Source organism: Pelodiscus sinensis, chromosome 1 (assembly GCF_049634645.1).
Source record: "Pelodiscus sinensis isolate JC-2024 chromosome 1, ASM4963464v1, whole genome shotgun sequence".
NCBI lineage: Eukaryota > Metazoa > Chordata > Testudines > Trionychidae > Pelodiscus > Pelodiscus sinensis.
Genome location: NC_134711.1, coordinates 123886395 through 123909564, shown reverse-complemented (window position 1 = coordinate 123909564; position 23170 = coordinate 123886395). Strand labels below are relative to the sequence as shown.

Sequence of the window (23170 nt, the reverse complement as noted above, 5' to 3'; positions counted from 1 at the left end):
GCTGCTTCCTGAGAAATTTGTTCAGTTTGTAGAGATCGAGGATCAGTCTTAAGCCCCTGTTCTTTTCTCTGTCAGGAAATACTCTGAGTAGAACCCACTTCCATGGAATTCATTGGGTACCCTCTCTATGGTTCCAAGCAGCAGGAGATGATTGACCTCCTGTCTTAGCAGGCTCTTGTGAAAGGGATCTCTGAAAAGGGACAGGGTAGGAAGTAGGGTGGGGGTAGAAGTAAAGGGGATAGTGTATCCCATACAGATTATTTCTTGCACCTAGCGGTCTGATGTTATAGACTTCCAGTGTGGGAGGAAGGGGCGCAAATGGTGGGTAAAATTATGGCACGGCTGTATTGGCATTGGATCGTGGGAGAGGTCTGTAGCACGTGGGGTTGAGGGTGAATCAGAGTCCCATAGTGCTGAGTTAGGAGATCAGGATACGTGGGAAGGTTATAAGGTGAGTGAGGAGACATTCGGTAAAGGTAAGGGAACCACGTTTGCCATGCCCAGAATGGGGCTATGAGAATCACTGCTGTGCCGTCTCTGCTGATCTTCTTGAGAACCCTGGGGATGAGTGGTGTAGGAGGAAAAGTGTATGAGAGGCGTCCATCCTCAACCAATGGAGGAGAAAGGCATCCCCTAGAGATCCTTGACCTATGCCAGCCCTGGAACAATAATGCTGGCATTTTGTGTTCTCGTATGAGGCAAAAAGGTCTTTCTGTGGGTGACCCCAACAATCGAAAATCAGTTGGAGGACATGTGTATGGATCTCCCATTTGTGGTCTGGTGCAAAATGTCTGCTGAGTGAGTCCACTAACACGTTGTTGGCTCCCGGTAAGTAGGAAGCTGTTAGGGTAACTGCATTGCAGATGCACCAGTTCCACAGTCAAACTGCCTCGGTGCACAGACAGCGAGAATGAGAGCCCCCTTGATGGTTTATATAATACAGTGTGGAGATGTTGTCGGTAAGTATACTTACTGTGGTACCTTGGATGTGTAGCAGGAAATGTATGTATGCATTTGCAACTTCCCTGAGTTGCAGTAAGTTGATGTGTAAGATAGATTCCTTGGTCGTCCATAGACCTTGAATGGATATGTCTCCAGTATGAGCTCTCTGTCCCATGAGGGAGCCATCGGTAATTATCTGTGTGGTAGGCTGGGCTCAGTGGAATGGGACACTTGCCAATAAATTGCTTGGCTCAGTCCACCACTTCAGAGACGTTATGACATCGGCAGATGGGGACACCTGTCTGCGTTTGTCCTGCTTTCTGTGAGAATAAGCTAGCCAAAGTTGAAGACAACAAAAGTGGAGCCTTGCATAAGCAACCACATAAGTTGTAGCTGCAAAATGCCTCACGAGTTGAAGTCAGGTAAGTATTGAAACTCTGGGGATGATTGTGATGGTAAAAACAAGGTCCTGGATTGCTTGGAATCATTGCCTTGGTAGGTACACCCTTGCTGTGGTTTAATCTAGATGGGGTCCAATGAGGTGTAAGGTTTTTGTAGGCAGAAGCATTGACTTCTGTTCATTGAGAACGAGGCCTAGGAATTCGAACATGAATCTGGTTACGAATATCATGTATAGAGTCTCTGTCTCCAATGGCCCTTTTATTAGACAGTCTTCTAAATAGGGATAAATCATAACTCTTTGGCGACGTAAGTATGCTGCTATGACAGCGAGTGTCTTGGAGAACACTTTGGGAAAAATCCGTCCGCTGCTGAAGAGGAACTGACGGGGAGAGACCAGGCTGCGTGTGTCATGTGCTCGGGAGGCTGCGGTGCACGATGCTTCCTGCACATGCATGGCTCGATGCAGCGGTGGGGACGGGAAACTACTTTGCAATGCTCCGATCCGCAGCTCTGAGTGACCAGTCACCAACAGTGGATCACCTACGGGGGCATCACTCAAAGAAAAACAGGATATTCTCTTGAGAACAGTTTTCTTTTTATTTCATACTTCAAAACCCATGCACTTGCTCTAAACTTGCAATTTTTAAAAGTACAATCAATGGCAAAACATCTTATGACAAGTACAGCAAGCTTTCTAAGCAATTTTATAATGTCAAGATGTCACTGGGAAAGTGTTTCATCTGCAATAAAATAAGCCCTTGTGCACTTACCTTGATTTCTGCTCCTGGGAGAGTTCTGCATTGGTATTGTCTAGCGTTTTGCGAAGTTCTCGATTTAGCCGCTGTTGATGCCGCTCAAAAAGAAGTTGTGCTCTAGCGGTCTGAATACGTTGCCTGTCCCACTCTGCATTTCTTTGACGTTCTTCCTCCTGCAGTCTCTGGATGAAAAAAATAAAAGTTTGCTTTCCCTTCATACTCAAAAATAAAACAATATTTAAATAGACTTATTAACAAATTCATTCATGTAATGAATCCATTTGTCTTTAATGGACTTGATTCACCCCCTGTTATGACGGAAGGATGCACATTGCGCCCTCCTCCACGAGCAGTAGTTGATGTCTCCTGGAAGACATTCATCCCTGAGGAAGGCAGGCAGTAGTTTCATTACATTCCCTTCCTAGGGTTATATTCAGGAAAAGGTAGCTTTTAATTCAGTCGGAGTTCTCTGTAGGAGAGCCACTGACTAAAGAATGATATCCAAGAGGATTCACTAAACTGGTGCAAATCTGATCAGACTGGCAATGTCTTCTTCCTGGCTAGAGTGGTCTACATTTAAGGCTGTGCTGGCCAGCTTGGTGTCTCTTGGTGTCGGGTCGGGGGGAGGGTTGCAGTGTAGTACTGTGCATTTTATCCACCAGGTGGATATCAGAGTATATCTAGCTCATTTTCTATAATCTTGACATAATTTTTGACTCAGAATCTTCTTCCTTCTCCTGTATATCCTGCATTTACAATTTGTCTGTCACTGCCTCAAATCACATTCCCCCACGTGTATCACAGTGTTGCTTTAACCTTTTAGACAGATTCAGAAAAGGCAGTTCTACACTGTTTGCAACTGTGAGTCAAAATTAAACTGCCTTTGGTGTCTCTGTAAACCTGCCAATAGGGTGGGGGGAAAGGGACAATAGCGGCAGCGGCCAGAGTTCAGGGTCCTTTACGTAGCTGCTGGAGCACCATGCGGCATGTTCCAGGCAGTGCTGAGGACTGCCTGGGGGGAGGGAGGCCTGGTGCACCGTGGGCAACGCTGAGGGTTGCCTAGCCCCAGCCCTTCCCCTTCTGCCTGAGGCCTCGCCCCTTCCGAGAGCGAGGAGTAGGGCCCACCCCGCACCTTGCCATGGGCCCAGTGAGGCTGTTGGCCCCAATATGTCTCTGAAAAAACATAGCACAGTTGTTTAGGACTGGTGAAACTGTTAAAAAGTGAAGTTAAATTAAAGATGGACAACTCTTTGACATATTAACTAGCTGCTTTATAATGAACATTACCATCCTGGTATGAAACAGCTCCTGGAATTTAAGATAATTTATGGAAAGATCAATCTCTAAAAAATTACATACAGAACACTATATTAAAATATTATTAAGACTGAAATGTCAAGAGCTCAAAAGTTAGGATAGGCCAGAATTAAGATTGCTTGTACATCATAACTTGCCTCTTTATGCATATGAATTAGGATAAATATGTGATTATATAATTAAAGTAGGAATAAGAGATCCTCCGGAAAAGAGCTTATTTTCCGGAGGATCGCGTCCAGACTGGCGCTTTTCTCCGGCTTATCTACAAGCCGGAAAAAAGCGGCAGCCATGTTAATGCAAATGCCGCGGGGGATATTTAAATCCCCCGCGGATTTGCCTATTCCAAAGTGCTACATTTGCATCCCTATTACGGAATAGGGGCCAATGTAGACACAGCCTTAGAATACGTCTATACTGCACAGCTATTTCGGGATACCTCTGATACCCCGAAATAACTACCCCATATCTACATAAGCCGCCTGTTATTTTGAAATATTTTTCAAAATAACAGGCGCACAATTTCGGCATCCCAGTAACCCTCGTTCCATGAGGGTTCAGGGATGTCTTGAAATAGCTCGTTATTTCAAAATTTGAAGCTGTGTAGATGCGCCAAATTTTGAAATAGCCTATTTCAAAAGTAAATCAAAATAAGATACGCAAGCTGCATAGCGCAAATTGCGTATCTTATTTTGAGTTTAAGGTGCTGTGTAGACATATCCTTAGTGAGCAGCAATTACAATATTTCTCCTCTTTGTTCACTGTATGGTCACGTGTCCTATTTACTGCACACTATTTAAACCCTTCTCTGAAAAGAGAATTAATCATTTTCTCATGGGGTTTCCTCTGGCTTTCCTCCCTACTCTGTCCATATTCCCACATCGGCTTACAAGTCACAGTCTCCTTGTCCAAAATTCTTAATTTCTCTGCACTCCTCAAGCTTCTCATGAGATCCAGTGTTCCCCTCTCTCACCTGGATACAAGACCCCTCCACCATTTCCTTCATCACTTCCAATTCTAGCCTCCCCACCTGCTCCCAATTGTAATATCCTTTCTGTGCAAGAGGCTTTTGTGCAAAAACGTCTGCTAATTAATTAAGCAAATGAAGCGTGGCGATATTCTACTCCATGCTTCATTTGAATAAGCTTTTGCCGAAGAAGGCTGCAGTATAGATGTAGCCCCAGTCTCCGAGCCTTGACAGCCCCAGTCTTACAGCCTGAGCTTCCCAACCCCCACTCACAAGTTTACTCTCTCCGACTCTCCAGTCCCAATCTGAGCAGGTTCCTTGTTCCAATGTATTGTAATTTTTCTCCTCTCCAGTTTGGCTATTGTTTCCTACTGCATGCTCCCTGGGTGCCAGCAGAACAGTTACTGAAATCGCAGGAGAGACAAGACTCCTTTGAATTCAATCTATTATATGGCCCTACACTAGCTGAGAACATCTGGGAACTGCAATTCTAAGAAAAGGCCAGCCCCCAGAGTCCTGGGTTGAAACCTGTGCAGTCACAATATGGGGTGGCATATGTACAGTCTGATCAGTACTAGGAGTTGAGGGGATGAAACAGGTTCAGTGAGAATGGAATCTTCACAGATTTTAGCTGTTAAACTCTTAACAAAATTCTACTGAACGTGTGTAAACTAATATTTTTCAAAGGCTTAAAACTAGCCACATTTGCACAGATTGAAACGGGAACAGCAAAAGGAATACCCGTGATATGAAGAATACCCCTACCAAATATCAAGTCCCTGATACAAAGCAAGGGGCCATTAGAGCCTCTCAAAGAAAATGTTGCCAGATTGCAATATAACATATTTTTCTCTAGCCTTGTTATCGGAAATATCTGGACCATTTTAAATGGTTTTTTTACAAATAAATTCAGCATGAAGAAGACATGTTGTATGGAAAAATTCAGCCCATTCAGTTGAAGTCTGCATACCTGTTTTTCCCTTTGATATTTTCATGCCCTCTACTCCTTATTTCCCAACCCCCCTTCTTTTTTTTCCCTTCCCCACTTTCCCTTCTCCCCTATTTATTTTGGATCTCCACATCCTAAACTCAAACTCTGGTCATCTGAAGAAGTGGGCTGTTCCTATGAAAGCTCATGATACCATCAATATGTTTTGTTAGTCTATAAAGTTCTATCAGACCATTTGTTGTTTTTTTAAGCTTGTCCTATACAGACTAACTCAGCTACCCCCTGAAGCTTCTGTTATAAACCTATAAGCTAATGAAAACAGGATCTTATAATAGGAAGTGTCAAGTAATTGATGATGCTAGCAGCCCTGCTTGTACTACCACTCCATCTAATAATACAGAAAGCAAATGAGTTGGAATACCAGTTTCTCCAGAACTTGTTGCTGTTGAATGTAACGAATTGCCATCAGCTGATCCTGGTTCATTCCCTTCCATCGATCAGTAATCACACGATGTCGCCCAAATGAACTGGCTGCTTGTTCTGGGTTTTCAGAAAGCAAGTCTCCTTGAAGAAGGTTGGAAATTTCAGCCACATTATCTTCTTCTTCTTGACGCTTTTCTAATCTTTTTCTTTCTGCACATTCTTCAGCCTTAAAAAAAGAGGGGGGGCATAGGAGGAGAAAGCTGATACCACTTTCTTCATTAAGAAAATAGTGATTTAACACTGCAGGAAAGTTAGTGAAGCAATCATCCTTTAAAAACATAAGAGTGGCCATACTGGGTTAGACCAAAGTTCCATCTAGCTCAGTATCCTGTCTTCTGACAATGGCTAATGCCAGGTGTCCCAGAGGAAGTGAATCATCAAGTGACCCTTCTCCTGTCACCCACTCCCAGCCTCTGACAAACAAATGGGTTAGGGACACTATTCCTGCCCATCCTGCTAATAGTTACTGATGGCTCTATCTTCCATTAATTTCTAGCTCTTTTTTGAAACCTGGTATAGTCTTGCACTTCACAACATCCTCTGGCAAGGAGTTCCACATGTTGTCTAGGCATTGTGTGACATTTTGTTTATTTTAAACCTACTACCTATTAATTTCATTTGGTGATCCCTAGTTCTTGTGCTATGTGAAGAAGTAAATAACTCTTTTATTCACTTTTCCCACACCAGTCTTAACTTTATACACCTATATCATATACTCTGCATCTCCTCTTTTCTAGCTAAAAAGTCCCAGTTTTATTAATATCTCCTCATATGGCAGCCGTTCCATACACCTGATCATTTTCTTGCCCTTTTCTGAACTTTTTCCAATGCTAAAATATATTCAAGATGTGGATGTACAATGGCTTTATAGAGAGGTGATAAGATATTCTCTTTCTTCTTCTCTATCCCTTTTTAAAGTATTCCTAACATTGTTTGCTTTTTTGACAACTGCTGCACACTGAGAAGATGTTGTCAGAGAACTATCCACAATGACACCAATATCTTGAGTGGTAACGGCTAATTTAGTCCCTTATCATTCAATTTTCTTTCCAAAATGTATGTGATTGTCAATACCATCATACAAATGCACTACATTCACGTGGATCAGTAATATTGAAAATTTGAAAGGATGTCCCCTTCTTGCTTTAATAGCTTGGATCAAAAGCAGTTTAGAGAACTAGATGTATGTTGTAAAACAAACAACAGACAGAACAAGCAATCAAGCATATAACATGGACATCACGTGGAAGAAAACAGACCAAAACTTGAAATTCTCAATTAATAGTTCAAACATACTAAATACATATTCCAAACAAAAAATGTGGGGGTTTTATGATTAAACATTCAAATATCAGAAAATGTCAACATTAAGTTTCCTATGCTATCCTGTGTGAATGCATTACAATATAGTCTTTAAATACATGATCACATGCTAATATTACAAATATATTCAAATAATATATGTCCAATGCAAAGCACTCAACTCTTGCTGCTATGAATCTCTTTGCTCCTCAAAACTCCTTAGCCAAATGCTGACTACATATATGCTACTCTCAAAATTTATTCCTCAAAGCCATATCAGGCCACATAACTTCAGACATTAAATATGATTGAATTTTAAAACAGTTTCTCTTAATAGGGGAAAAAGTAGGATAAAATTTGTTTTATGGGACAGAAATAACAGGAAGAGTAAATTTAAATGGAATGACACATTGGCCAGTCTCAGAAGCTGAGTTGGACTTCTTTGTTCTGGAGATTGGCCTTTCAGAAGAGTTAGGAACAAAGGGCAATATAGTAATTTGAGAGAGCTTCCTGTTAACTCAGTAATTACCACATCCTGGGTTAATAAACTCTGAGACTGAACAGAAACAGTTTAGTGATAGGCCTTGAAGTATATATAGTCTAGTTATTATGACATCAAACAGCAAACAATCTCAAATGATCATTAAAGCCTGTATAGCTCAATGCAGAAGAAATATTTGAAAAGGAAAGCATCACACATGAAGGAACAGGAGAATGCACACACTCTTTTTTTTTTAAATATATATCTTTTACTTACTTGATTAATTTTTCTTTCCCAGAATATTAACATATTGTGTAAGTGCACTGTGCAAAGTATACCATAAGAAAAATACTTCGAAGTAATAAAAAGTATCTGAATCATTCTTATTTTAGAACTAGAATTACAAAACTATTTCAAAAGTTATAATTTAAACTTTGATCTTGTAAAACATATTTTTAATCTAAAAATGTGAATTCCTTTGTGACGGGGTGTTTTCCCACCCAGTTGTAAAAGGATTAATATTAGCCTAATAGACCACTTAACCAGTCTGAGCATATTTGTAGGGTGAGCCAGGACTAACTGGAAATAAAGACTAATTGGAGTAGAGAAGAGTTTTGTCTCTGAAAGAGTTGGATGAGAACCAGAAGAGAAAGATAGGAAGTGCCCTCTCTCTGAGAAGCATCCTGCAAAGAAGGCTGAGATGGAGAAAGACCAGATAGGTTTCAGGGATGAACTGGAAGCCTGACTAAGATGAACATTCTAATGAGCTAGAGCATGCAGAAAACGGAGTAAGGAAACAGCCATCTAGGACAGGACATCATGATGCAGGCACTTTGCTACATCCTGATAAGAGACTGTATTGTATTTTAGCTCAAGAAAAGAATTTCCATTTGTAGAGAGATTAAAATGAGTTACGTGAATCAAATTAAAAATGGCAAGCAGAGCTGAACTTTAGACACATCAAGTCGCCAGCTCTGCCATATCTATGTGCAGCAATCTTTCAGGAATTAAGGGCCAACTCCTAGTCTATGGCAATGGAAGTCTTCCTACAGGTTTCACTGTGACCAGGATTTGGTCCAAAAGCTACTCCCTTGAAAAATTCTCCCAGAAGTCCTTTTTTATTTCCAAAATATAGGATTACAAATTTCTAAGAAAAAAGAAAAATAAACATTTGCAGCCTAATGACCTTTGTGAGCAGTTATCTAAAATATCATGTGATCCTGATGGGCATCTGTTCTTCTTTCAGCTCATCATCAGATTAAGTGGGTTTTACCCATGAAAGCTCATGATACTATATATTTTTGTTAGTGTCTTTGATGCCTCTGCACTACTCATTGGTTTTTAAAGTTACAGACTAACATAGCTACTGCGTCTTACTTTAGTTAGCACTTTTAGTTCTGGAGTTACCCCAAATTAATTATATAGATGGGATACTTTGGATGAAGCCTGCATATCATCTGTGATGTCCTGTCCCTTTAAATACTTGAGCACTCACCTCTCCACAATGCAAAGCATCATGTTCTTGTTAGCTTCAGTTTTTTAGCTAGAACAATAAAGGGAGAACAGCAGACAGCTGTGTGTCTTTTGGCTCCCTCTGTTTCTGTATCTAATTGCTTCTCTGCTGGGTCCAGAAATACAACATTGACAGAAAAGACCAGGGCCAGATTAACTGTTTGTGGGCCCGGTGCCATACATATTTATAGGCCCCCTGGGGAATGATTGTAAAAAACAGGAGACTGACACAGAAGTTGTCTTTGACATAGCACATAGCTGCAGAGGTTTTATGAACAATAGCTACACACAGTGGTTTACTTAAGGTATTCACATTAATACTTGCTATGTAATATACAAAATGCTTATCTGAAGCAAAACTAGTGTGAAGAATGATTCTGCAAATAAAATGTGTGAAAGTTTTAAATTTTTATTTTAAAATGTTTCAACTGTTTTTAGATACACCTCAACATCACACAAAAATTTAATTCAAGCACTCGTAGTTCATATGAGAAATGTTAAGTGTGATGTAGTGTGAAGATTCCCTTCTAGTAGAGTTGCACATGGCTGGGGTTTTCACTGCTTTGGCTTTTGATAACTGTTTTTGCCCTCTGTTCTATTTATATTTTTCTCTTATTAATTTTTGTGTACACTTGTGTGTATCCCTTTTTGTCCCAGGGCTACCATTCCTGGCACCATAATGGCAGCCAACTTAAGGTCCAGTGATGGTGTCTTCAGAGTAGATATGTGGACAAAGCTGGCAATGGGGTTTGTTGCAAGGGAAAATTCCAGGGTTAGTTTTAGTGTGGTATCCGTTTCCAGCTTTGTCCACATATTTACTCTGGAGATACCATCACTGGACCTAACCATGTCAGTTATCCGATCAAGGTCTCATATTCCTGTACGTCCAGCAATGTGATTATATGCCATCATGTGCCAGCAATGTCCCTCTGCGATGTATATTGGACAAAATGGTCAGTCACTTCACCAGAGAATCAATGCTCACAGATAAGACATCAGACATCTCCACACACAGAAACCTGTCAGCCAGCATTTTAATCAAACTGGCCATTCCCTTAAAGACCTGACAACATGTGTCTTACTACAAAGAGACTTTAACACCAGATTACAGAGAGAGACTTCAGAACTTTTATTTATGTTAAAATTCAACACGTTGCGAATGAGCCTTAATATAGATAATTACCTTACACATTATAAAGACAGCCTCCCCACATTCTGATATTCGTAGTAACTCCAGATTAGCCACTTAATTGACTCTTACAATAAGCAATTTCCTCCTTCCTTGTCCCCTCGCTCCCACCTTCTGTTCTATGTAGCTGATTCGTTAATTTGTAATTTATTTTTTTCATTGTATTTCTCTGTTATATTGGTCATGCCAATTCACTTTCAGAATATGATCTGAAGAAGTGGGTCTGCCCCAAGAAAGCTCATCACCTAATAAACTATTTTGTTGGTCTTTAGAACATAAGAACGGCCGTACTGGGTCAGACCAAAGGTCCTTCTAGCCCAGTATCCTGTCTGCTGACAGTGGCCAGCACCAGGTGCCCCAGAGAGGGTGGACCGAAGACAATGATCAAGTGATTTGTCTCCTGCCATCTCTCTCCAGCTTCTGACAGAGGCCAAGGACACCATTTTATCCCTTGGCTAATAGCCTTTTATGGACCTAACCTCTATGAAATTATCTAGCTTCTCTTTAAACTCTATTATAGTCCTAGCCTTCACAGCCTCCTCTGGCAAGGAGTTCCACAGGTTGACTACACGCTGTGTGAAGAAGAACTTTCTTTTATTAGTTTTAAACCTGCTACCCATTAATTTCATTTGGTGTCCTCTAGTTCTTCTGTTTAGGGAACCAATAAATAACTTTTCTTTATCTGCCCTCTCCACACCACTCATGATTTTATAGACCTCTATCATATCCCCCCTCAGTCTCCTCTTTTCTAAACTGAAAAGTCCCAGTCGCTTTAACTTCTCCTCATATGGGACCTGTTCCAAACCCCTAATCATTTTAGTTGCCCTTTTCTGAACCCTTTCCAAGGTCAAAATATCTTTTTTGAGGTGAGGAGACCACATCTGTAAACAGTATTCAAGATGTGGGCGTACCATAGTTTTATACAGGGGCAGTAAGATATTCTGGGTCTTATTTTCTATCCCTTTCCTAATAATTCCTAGCATCCTATTTGCCTTTTTGACCGCCGCTGCACACTGCGTGGAAGTTTTCAGAGAACTGTCCACGATAACTCCAAGATCTCTTTCCTGATTTATCGTAGCCAAATTAGCCCCCATCATACTGTACGTATAGTTGGGGTTATTTTTCCCAATGTGCATTACTTTACACTTATCCACATTAAATTCCATTTGCCATTTTGTTGCCCAATCACTCAGTTTGGTGAGATCTTCTTGGAGTCCCTTACAGTCTGCTTCTGTCTTGACTATCCTAAACAGTTTGGTATCATTTGCAAACTTTACTACCTCACTGCTAACCCCTTTCTCCAGATCATTTATGAATAAGTTGAAAAGGATTGGTCCCAGGACTGACCCTTGGGGTACACTACTAGTTACCCCTCTCCAATCTGAAAATTTACCATTTATTCCTACTCTTTGTTTCCTGTCTTTTAACCAGTTCTCAATCCAAGAAAGGACCTTCCCTCTTATCCCATGGCCATGTAATTTACACAAGAGCCTTTGGTGAGGGACCTTGTCAAAGGCTTTCTGAAAATCCAAGTATACTATATCTACTGGATCCCCCTTGTCCGCATGTTTGTTAACCCCTTCAAAGAACTCTAATAGATTAGTAAGACAGGATTTCCCTTTACAGAAACCATGTTGACTTTTGTCCAACAAATTATGTTCTTCTACATGCTTCACAATTTTATTCTTTACTATTGTTTCGACTAATTTCCCCGGTACTGAAGTTAGACTTACCGGTCTGTAATTGCCAGGATCGCCTCTAGAGCCCTTTTTAAATATCGGTGTCATGTTGGCTACCTTCCAGTCATTAGGTACAGAAGCCAATTTAAAGGATAGGTTACAAACCACAGATAATAGCTCAGCAATTTCCCATTTGAGTTCTTTTAGAACCCTTGGATGAATGCCATCCGGTCCCGGAGATTTGTTAACATTAAGTTTTTCTATTTTTTCCAAAACCTCCTCTAATGACACTTAAATCCGGGACAGTTCCTCAGATTCATCACCCACAAAGGATGGTGCAGATTCGGGAATCTCCCCAATGTCCTCAGCCGTGAAGACTAAAGCAAAGAAATCATTTAGTTTCTACGCAATGGCTTTATCAACCCTGATTGCTCCTTTTATAGCTCGATCATCTAGGGGACCCACTTTAAAGTGCTACATGACTGCTTTTTTTGTTTTACCAATATCAGACTAACACAGATACCTCTCTGTTACTTTTCTCTTAGCTCCCAGATGGCAGCACAAGGATCCCAATTTCCAGCACACTGCGCCTAGTTGGGGACCCCTGGTATCAATGCTCCCCCATCCTTCCTGACTCACATCTGATGCCAACAGTGTGAGTGACTTGGGGGCTCTGTGCCCTGCCCCTTCCTCTGCTGCTGCAGCCTCAGAGCTGCACAGCAGTGAGATTCAGACTGCTTCATTCTGGGCAGCTCTGCTCTAAGCCCCAAGTGACCATGGACCACCTGTCAGCCATTTGTGCAAGCCACCCAGAGGACTAGAGCAGCAGTGGCTGAAGGTTCATCCTCTCTGAGCCTGCTTCCCTGTCTAGAAGACTGCCTGAATGCTGGTGAGGTGATGGAGGGCTAGGTAGAGGTGAAGAGAGGAAGAGCCCTCAGCCAGCAAGCTGAGAAAGAAGGCATGAAACTCTTGTGGATGGGGTTGAGGAGTAGCCCTGGGTCAGCTACCTGGCCTAGAGAAGAGCTCAAGGGAGGTGTCAGAGAGGACAGCCTGCACTGTGGCCACTGGGTTGCAGCTGAAGGGGAGAAATGGCCAAGCTGGCGGGGCCCTGCTGTGTGTAGGCTTGACACCATTGTGTCTTTGGTGCCATTTTAAGCCGAATATTGTTTTAAAGCAGTGAAAGGGAAGCAGCTGTTTTGGTTGATCAGGTGCAAATGGGCAGACAAAACAGTTAAGCCTACACTAAAAGGCAATAGCCAGCAGAGGGAGTCCTGTGCAGCCAAAGGATAAATTTTGTATTTTGCAGCAGAGGCACACGTACAACAGAGAGTGATACAGTAACGACAGGGCACAGTTAAAAGAATAAAAAATAAAAAGGAAAGAAAATTTTCCTATAGAAATTACCATTCATGTATTAGAAATTCTGGAAGGCTTCAAATTAAATTTTTAAGTCTTCATTGGCCAAGCTATAGTTGGCACTGTCTTTACAGAGGGAGGCTAATGGGAGCAAACACTCTTATCAGCTTCCCTTACTCCTTGCGGCTGCACTAACAAGAGCTGCCCTCAGCTTTTGATTTAGAGTGTCTTAACTAGACCTGCTAAATTGAATGCCAGAAGAGCAATCTCCGGCACGGCAAATGAAGGCCAAAAGTTGTGTCAACCAAAGTCTCCTGAGCTAAGAAGCAGCTGCATTTTTTTCAAAGAATAATTTGGACTTTGTTCCCCATACCCACAATAGGGTCTTATTCTGAAAAAAAAAAAAAGAAGGGGAAATAAAAACTGGCAAAGAGCTTAGCTCAAACAGAAGTACAGGGAGGATATTGTTTAATATTTTTAACTCTACCCCAAAGTGTTAGAGGGAAGGCTTTCCATCTATGTACAAATCTAGTGCTATGCGTGCAATTAGACTAAAATTAATTTTGACTATTTATTTCATATTTCCAGGAAAGAAGACTCTCGAGCATCTGATTTCTGGCTGCATATAAAGAAAGTAGACTTAAGCCTCTGTGCTCCACGTGTCCCTACTCTGGGAACACCTATGGTACAGAGGAGGAAGTGGCTCTGTGTATTGCCACCTCTTTTCCCCCTGGGGAAACAGCACTGTGCAGAGCTGCTTCCCCGTAGGCTTATCCCTGCTGCTCCCATAGTGATGGCAGAGAACGCGGAGCCATGTGAGCTCCTGGGAGTGGAGCAGCAGGTAAGTGCTCCATCCCCACACACTCAACTCCACAACACCCTCCTTGGCTTGGCAAAACTTTTAATAAGGCATACCCTGTTTCCCAGGGTTGCCGGATTAAAGCGGTTCAAGTGTATTATCTAAGGCTATGTCTACACAGCAGCCTTATTTCGGAATAACTGATGTTATTCCAAAATAACAGTCCACATCTACACATACGCAGTTATTTTGACATAATGTCAAAATAATGTTGAGCTGAAGGACTGCTTACTCCGACTCCTGTAACCTTCATTGTATGAAGAGTAAGGGAAGTCGGGGGAAGAGTGCTCTCTCTTGAAATAACTACTGTGTAGACCAGGGCTACTCAACACACGGCCCACAGACTGCATGCGGACCGCGGCCCATTTGTTTGCGGCCTGCAGTGCGGTTTGGGTTTATGCGGGGCTCAACACGTGGCCCGTGGCTGGGATCCTTTGAATATGGCCTCCACTAGGAACATGCTCCCCAAAGGTGAGGCGTCTCCCAAGCAGGGGGAGCACTGAAAGACTCAAGCAGACGAGCTGACTGGAACAGACGGGTACAGGGTATCAGCGTTTCTAGCACCCAGAGTGGAGGTTTCAGGAGCGCTGGGGCATTGTGCGAAGTGCTGGCTGTTTAGCCTTGTGAGCAGAGCCTGAGAGGTGCTGACTGGCTTACACTGGCCACGTTTGCGTCCGGTGCCGTGGCTTTAGGCTTAATCTTTGTATTCATACCCAGCAGGGTGAAAGAAGCTATTTGCATATATATTTGCATGTACATGCAACCACACTTAAGTTGCAGCCCTCGGCATGTGCTGCGAGTATCATTGTGGCCCCCAAGGCTTCCAACACTCCAATGTGGAAACTATATAAACCAAACCACCACCAAAAAAAAAACAAAAAACAAAAAAAAACTACCTTCTGCTGGTGGCATCTGTGTCAGATGATGATAATGAACACGCATTGGTCCACTCTGCTTTGGACTGTTTTTGAGCTGATGAGTCCATCATCAGCATGGACTCATGTCTCCTGGAATGGTGGATGAAGCATGAAGGGACATATGAATCTTTAAGGCATCTGGCATGTAAATGTCTTGCTATGCCAGCTACAAAAGTGCCATGTGAATGCCTGTTCTCACTTTCAGGTGACATTGTGAACACAGGAAGCATTATCTTCTACAAATATTAACAAACTTGTTTATCTGAGCAGTCAATTGAATAAGAAATATTACTCAGTGGACTTGTAAGTGCTAAAGTTTTACATAATTCTACATTTGTATGTTAAACTTTCATGATAAAGAGATTGCACTGTAGTATTGTATATGGGGAAACAGAAAAATACTACAGGTTGGACCTCCCTGGTCCAGTACACTTGAAACTTGACTGGTCCCGGATGATGGATTTTGCCAGACCAAGGGAGGTCATTTCTGGCCTCCCTGCTCCCAGCCCCCACTGCTGAACTTCTAGCCGGTTCCCCCCTTTCACTGGCCTCCATTGCCCTGTCGGTCCCACTGCCTTGCTAGGCAGCCCTGCCACCTCTGCATGCACTTGGCTTCTGCTGCAGTGCTGCCGCCTCTGTGTGCACTAGGCTCCAGCTGCAGCTCCCGGCAGCCCTGCCACCTGGGCTCCAGCTGCAGTGCCCGGCAGCTCCACTGCCTTCATGTTCCTGTACCTGCTGCCATGCTGGGCCTGCCTCTGCGTGGTGGGCTCCCACTGCCCTGCTGGAAAGCCCTACTACTATCCATCGGGTTCCTGCTGCCCTGCCAGCCTGGAGGCTCCCAGGCGCTAGCTCTCCACTATGTCTCTCTGGTCCTGAAACATCCGAGGTCTTGCCGGACCATGGATGTTGCTGGATCAGAGAGTCCTGGTTAAGAAAGTTTCAACCTGTATTTTATTTTTTACAATGCATCTATTTGTAATCAAAAGTAAATATAATGTGAATGCTGTAGATTTTTTATTCTGTGACTGAAATCAATATATTTAAAAATGTACAAAACAGCCACTATATTTAATTAAATGGTATTCTACTATTGTTTTACAGTGTGCTTAATTGCACAATTAATCATGACTGATTTTTTCTAACCGCTTTTGTGGAAGGAATAGTAATTTCTCCTTAAGTAATTTCTTCTCCTACAAATTTTTTTAGTTGTATTTAGGAGTAAAGAAGAATATTAACTTCCATCTTTCAGTAGGCTAGTTTTTCCGTGATGTGTCTGAATATAAGGAAAGAATCTCAACAGTATATTACACAAAAATTCTATTGTTTTTCCCCACTTCCACAGGGTACCCAACTATCCTCAAATTATTTCTTCTGATCTGGTCTTTCAGATCATTGATTCTATATTTCAGCTTTTGGATCAGACATGGTTGGTCTGTAGTGATCATAACAAAGACGGTATTGTGTTCTATGGTAGAAAGTTTAATTTCTGTCTTCCTGATTCTGGAAGTAAGCCCCTGCAAATTGATCTGGTGGGTTTCAGTTATGGTTTTAATTTCAGAGATATCCTCTGATATTTGTATTAGGGATGTGACTAGATAACCAGTTAATCTTACTAGGTGATGCTTCCTGATTGCGGTTAACTAATAGGCTGGAGTGATTAACTAATAAACCAGGATTTAACATCCCTAATTTTCATAAGTAGGATCTGTTCTTCAGAAATCTGCTTTTGCATATTGTAGACTTACATCAGGCATACTGTAGACTTGTTTCTCCTTGAACGGTGCCATGCTGCCCTGCACAGGGTTATTAAAGAGCCTCTGATTTTTCACAATTTTTTGTGAGACTGAATGGGGTTCAAAACCAGATCCATCTGTGATTATGATGTTAAAGAGTAGCATGAACTATCCAGAGACAAAAAACTGTGGCCTCAGTACCGTGGATGTTGACAGATTTTAATGAGGCTGCTCCAGATCTAGGCAGACATTTTCCCTTGCTGGCTCTTTAAAGCTGGCAGAGAACATATTTAGAGAAAGGCATAAAACCTATTTTCTGGTTATTAAAATAATAATGGAACTCAATTGCTGACAAATCATTGTGGCAATATCATTATTCGTACTTTGTTATAAGACCTTTCAAACGTATTTACTCAACTTATTATTAAACTGCTTCTTTATAACCAATATTAATTTACCTGGATTCTATTAAAATCTTTGGTAGCTGCACAAACAGCTCGTCTGGTTTCAACGTCTATTCTTTGTAGTTCCATGGCCTTTTGATCTAGGTCTATCCTGTTCTTGTCATGGAGATCCTCTAAATTAGATTAAAATGGAATTTAGTTGACATGGTTTATCATCCATGCATATGTCAATGTCATTTTACAGCAGTTGTTTGTTGATATACTATTAGCAAAATATTAAAATAGAAAGCCACCTCATGTATTCCTTTCCAAATTCCATGGCTAAGATTTGTCATCATAGAAAGTTTAAGGAGACAATAAATAAACATATCAAGCAATTCAAATTAGAAATGTAAAAAAATTAAACAAACTTTGTTGAATACTTGTTTGGTTAAAACTTGCTTGGACAAAGTTAAAAAATATTGTAACTAGCTCTGGAAAACACTTGTTTTCAGGACAGAAACTACATTTTATCTACTGTAAAGTTTTCATAAAAGTATTGCAGATACCTTAACTTCATTGAATCAAATATTTAAAATGCATAGCCTTTTTAAAATTATCCAATCTCTGCATTTCAGGTGAATATGGGAAAAAAGATTAGAAATTCCTGGGATCATCATAAGTTCCCAACACAGACACCCTATCTGAGACATTAAAACAAATTCATTTTGTGAGTCTATAAAAGTTGTCTATTTAAAGTTAAAATTCCCACAGAACTTTTATGAAATAAGTATTGAATACACTGAAATATTACTATATCACTGATGGGCATTAATGGGCTATTCTATAGTTTTGCAAATTATTCACAGTAAAATTAGTTTAAAAAAAAGCATTAAAATCAAATTTCTGCCTTCATTTGTTACCTGCAAATTTCTGATCTGCTAATGCATTCTTCCAGTCCCTCTGTTGCTGTAGAGACCATTCTCTTGACTGCTCCTTTTGAAATTTCACCCTCTGATCATGATTTAAATCTTCTCCTAGAAACTTCTGCAAGCCAGATATAGTACATCGAGGGTCATTGTCAGAGAGGCGAGCAGGAGTACTCTTCTTCAGGGCATGTGGGTCAGATAGATCAAATTCACGCCGAGTTTCTGGCTTCTGAAAATTCTGTTGAAACTCAATGACAGCTTTGTTTAGGTTTTTGATATCCTGTTTTTGTCGTTCTTCTAACATACAGATGATCTTGTCATTTTGCTTCATTTCACCAGCTACAGAAAGATTATAAACAAGGTAAAACAAAGAGTTCAGAATGTACAAGAGATTCTTCATTTTTTACAATGTGATCTTGAAAAAAAGACTAGAAAATAAATCTTTAAACTACTAGCCTCGAGTCATTTAGGAGGTCAAAACTGGTAAATAATTTTTCTAAGTTAACAGTGTTATACAATTATAAAACCTTTAAAATTTTAAAAATCAATTTTGTCACCAGAAACTTGAACAAAATATATAAAGAAGATAAGACTGCTAATAAAATTAGGTTTATTTTACACCATTATGTTGTTGCATATTAATCCTAGATACTGTACAGCAGCAATTCCTCAGCATCTATTACTAATTTCCAGTAGTGACTGAAACACAATTACAAATGATTAAAAACAAAAAAAACAGGCTCCAAAGTTATGTACCACCAATGATATAGATTGAAAAACCCCCACTTCTTTGGGGAGTTTAATATTTCTTCCCTCCAGTTCAAATAGTGCCACTGATCCTGTACTGCCAAGTACACAGTCTAAGCATTTAAATATAATTTCCTGAGTAAATACTATTGCCTCTGTCAGAATGCATGTGTTCTGGAAGTTTCCTGTAGAATCAAATTCTTGCAGATATTGTGAATCAATGCTTGCCAAGAAAATCATGACAAGTAGCAAGCTGAAATTCTGGCAACTCTAGAATCCACAAAGAGGTAACTTGGTGGGCTCTTTCCAAATGAAACCAAAAAAAGGGCATTCCAGACAGGATGCAATCTAGAGGTCAGGGGATGTGGTCAACCTGATTATATGTGTATGCCCCCTGACTCAGGAATGACTCTTGGGTTAAGTCTAGACTACATTCCTCTGTCAGCAGAAGGATGTAAATGATGTACTTTGAAAGTGCAAACGAAGCTGGGATTTAAATATCCCACACTTCATTTGCACAATCACGTAATGGTGCTCTTTTGAAAAAGAGCTATTTTGATATTGAAAACGCAGTCTAGACACGGTTCTTTCAAAAACGGGGTGCTTTTTCAAAATTGCATGAAATCTTAGCAGTTACTTGACTATTCGATAGTCCCTGAGAGCAAGTCTGGCAGCCAATGTATCAGAGGTAGCAGCAGGGGGTGGCAGGCAGGAGCCGGTCTGCAAGGGGAGCCATTTTGAAAACAGTATGAGCTCTTCCAGAGAAGGGCTAGTCCAGAAGCAGCTCCTATTGGTGGGGGGTCCAAGCTGCAGCTGGAGAGGAAGGAGTAGTGGAGGTTGCTGCAAAGCAGCCTCTATCCACTGAGCCCAGCCCACTGCAGACAGAGGCTGGTCCAGCAGCAGCCCCTGTCCACAGGGAGTCCGAGATCCAGCCTTTAACTGCGAACAGGGCTCCAGCTTCTGACCTCCAGCCTTGGACCCGCCTCCCCAAGGACAGTGACTGATGCTGAGGACCAGCCTCTGTCCGTGGCAGGCCCAGGCTCACTGCAGAGCCCCCCACAGACAGGGACTGCTGCTACAGACCAGCCTGTGTCCATGGCCAGCCGCTGCAGACAAGGCTACTTCATGGCAGTCTCCCTGGCCTCTGCTGCTTCTGCTAGAGGCAGCAGCATGCACAGGGGAAGGGGGTTGGTAGCACCATGGAGCTGGTGCAGGGGGAAAACTGGCTTTTAAGCCTGCTCCTCCCAGCACTGGCTTCTGCTTGCCCTCCCTTGCTGCCTCTATAGGAGGCAGTAAGGGGGGGCAGGCGGGTCTTCGGAGCTGGCACACACGCGGAACCTGCTTGAAAGCTGGCTCCCCATCAGTATCAGCTCCAGCCTGTCTCTCTCATCCTCCATGTTGCTGCCTCTCTATCAGAGGCAGCAGTGTGGGAGGTGGGGTGGGGGAAGCAGGTGGATCTGGTGCTTGTGGGGAGCCTACTTAAAGCCAGCTCCTCACAGGCTCTGGCTCCCCTCCACTTGCTGCTTCTAATACAGAGGCTTCAAGTGGGGTGGGAGTGCATTTTGTTGATAATATTAACCGATAAGCCAAGATTTATTGGTTAATCATGTAGTGGGCTATGCTTTGACATCCATAATTAAGATATGCAACTTCAGCTGCATTAACTGCGTAGCTTAAGTTGAAGTATCTTAACTCGAATTTTGGTGCTGTCCACATTGAAGGAAATCCAAGGGAGCACACTTTCCCTTTGACTTCCCTTATTCTTCGTAGAAACAGGACTACTGGCATCGATGGGAGTGCCCCCTCAGTTCAACTAAGAGTGTCTTCACTAGACCCACTAATTCAAGCCCTAAAACATTGACCGAAGCTGCTTCTGTCTTATCTTATTGATAGTGTAGACCTGGCCTAGAAGGGTTAGTGTAATGCATGTGCTTCAGTGACACAGATTCTATTAATATTAGCAGAACTGTACAGCCTTCTCCAAGTAAATGTATGAGTACTTTACACCATGCTCCCAGGATCAGATTAATTAAAATACTCTTGTCTAATGGCATGTAGCATGTACATAATATAAAAAAATACAAGTACAAAAGGTGGGCTAACCCTTAAGACCTTATTGATAGAAAACTCCCATGGACTTTTGTGGCAGTTTCACCTAAGTAGGTATGACAACAGTTATCCAGTGTGCAAAAAAAGCTGTTTTCCCTCTTAAGACAGATATTGTTTCAAGAGTTATTTACAAAAATAAATAGATTATATTTTCTACGTGTAAGAGAAAAACATAATCATGTCAACCTTCGTTCCACAATAGCAAATGCCAGGAAAGGACTGTTGGAAACACTTCTAAAAGGGGAATATAGTGAGCAAATATGACAAAACATGGTAAAAATGTTTACATATACTAATTTTAAATTGTATTATGTATATGACAATACCAATTGTTTCATGACGTGCTCTCTCATTTGCCTCTTGAATCTTCTTATCATTGATTTGAACATCCAAAGCATTCTTATCAACCTATTACAATGAAAACAAACTCTGTAAAAATTATTTATTCTATTGAAAATATTTAAATTGTGTTTACAGGCTTTTGGCCAACCTTGTATATTAAAATATCCACTTGAATCAGAAATGAATGTATTTGCCCATCAAAACTATTCTATTCAGCTGTGAATTATGTTAGTATCAGTGAAATAGATTTAATGGTAAATTACAGGCACCTTAAAGTATGTGGCTGCTGAAAGAAAATCCCATAATAATATTTCTGTTTTTCACTTCATTCTAATAGCAACAAGTACATTCTTATTCCGAAACAATATGTTACAAGGTTAAGTTGAGCTCCAATATATTAGCTGAAATATTTCTTCCACTTTAGAGGGCATTCCTATTGATTTTACTTAACTTTCATCCATTTACATATATTAAATAGTTGTAAAGCTTTTTGACATGCACACTGTAATAGTTATAATAGATTTTAATTGTAAAAATAGCTTGTTCATTTCTGTAAAATATACCATTTAGCTTCCAACCTCTATTAGGCTATGTCTACACTACACTGCTCTTCCGGAAAAAGCGATGCAACTTGTGAACCACAATTTGCGTAGCTTTTTCCGCTTCTTTTTTCGTAAGAGGCTTGTCTGATATTTGGCCTCTTGACACAGAAGCCATAGAATAATAAATCAAATTCAAAACCTTGCAATATTGGTTTCTAAATAGAAACTAAGTTAGGAGAACATATTTGGTTAATAAAGTTCTTCACAATTTCAATAACAAGGAACAAAAAATCATGTCTCCTTTGATAGATTCTGGACAGAAAATAAACAAACGAAGACTGAACAGATTGCATACATTTTGAATGACTGCACTAGCCGTATACTTTCTCTGAACAGTTTTTTCTTTTCCAGAAAATATCCAGAAAAGAATTGCTCCATATCACACAGCTCTTTAGTACTTGTCTGAATAGTCCAGAATCCCAAACTGAGAGCATGTGAAATGATAGTTATTCTACTAGCAGTATGCAAGATATCAATAGCACTGAAGTGATGAATTATTTGCTATACTGAGGCATCCAACTGTTTTTTTTAATCTGTCCTTATAATCTTTATTTGTAATGTTATACTTTATTTGTACATACACATACAGTGTATAAAGTAGCGAATATTCTTTTTTGATCAGATGTGTATTTGCATTCTTTTCAGAAATTACTGATTCTGAGAAGAATAAACTTTTAAATTAGCTGTTCATTAAATGAAAAAGCTAAATATCTCACAGAATGTTCAAAAGACTGGTGAGCATTAACCCCATATTGCAAATGAGGTAATGTGTGCATAGAGAGAGAAAGCGATTTAAATTAAAAATCTTACTGTAAGTTAATAACAGTTAAGACTAGAAATAAGGTCCCCTGACTCCCATTCCCATGTCAGTGAACCGTTCTTTACATTCACTGTACTTTTTTACTCGGTCTCTGTTCCAACATTTGTGGATGTTCAGAAGTCAGATATTGGCTTTCTTCAAATTTCTTTAGAATTGGTAGGTAAATAGAGCAGATAATATTAAAATCTGTGCCTGTGTATAGTATATGAACACTTAAAAATGTGCCAGGAAACACAAAATTACTGTATATTTTGTAGGCTTGTAGGATCTTTCAACTTTATGCTATGCTTAATTTCAAAGCACAGGACAACCCCTACTCCGAATGTTATCTTTCAGAAGTTGAGTATAGTACACTATTTTAATTAAAACCAACAATATTCATACAATCCTTTGGTAGG

The 23170-nt window shown here is 40.8% G+C and overlaps 1 protein-coding gene across 1 annotated transcript in view; it reads right to left on the bottom strand.

Moving 5' to 3' along the window:
• Nucleotides 1-23170, bottom strand: part of RIBC2 (RIB43A domain with coiled-coils 2) — a 37381-nt gene that overhangs the window by 4976 nt on the left and 9235 nt on the right. The window contains exons 2-6 of the mRNA XM_075899991.1: nucleotides 21335-21416; nucleotides 18147-18491; nucleotides 17299-17417; nucleotides 5751-5978; nucleotides 2115-2281 (exon numbers count right to left, since the gene is read on the bottom strand). Coding sequence (XP_075756106.1) covers nucleotides 2115-2281; nucleotides 5751-5978; nucleotides 17299-17417; nucleotides 18147-18491; nucleotides 21335-21416 — 941 coding nt within the window. The remainder of the gene's footprint in view (nucleotides 1-2114; nucleotides 2282-5750; nucleotides 5979-17298; nucleotides 17418-18146; nucleotides 18492-21334; nucleotides 21417-23170) is intronic.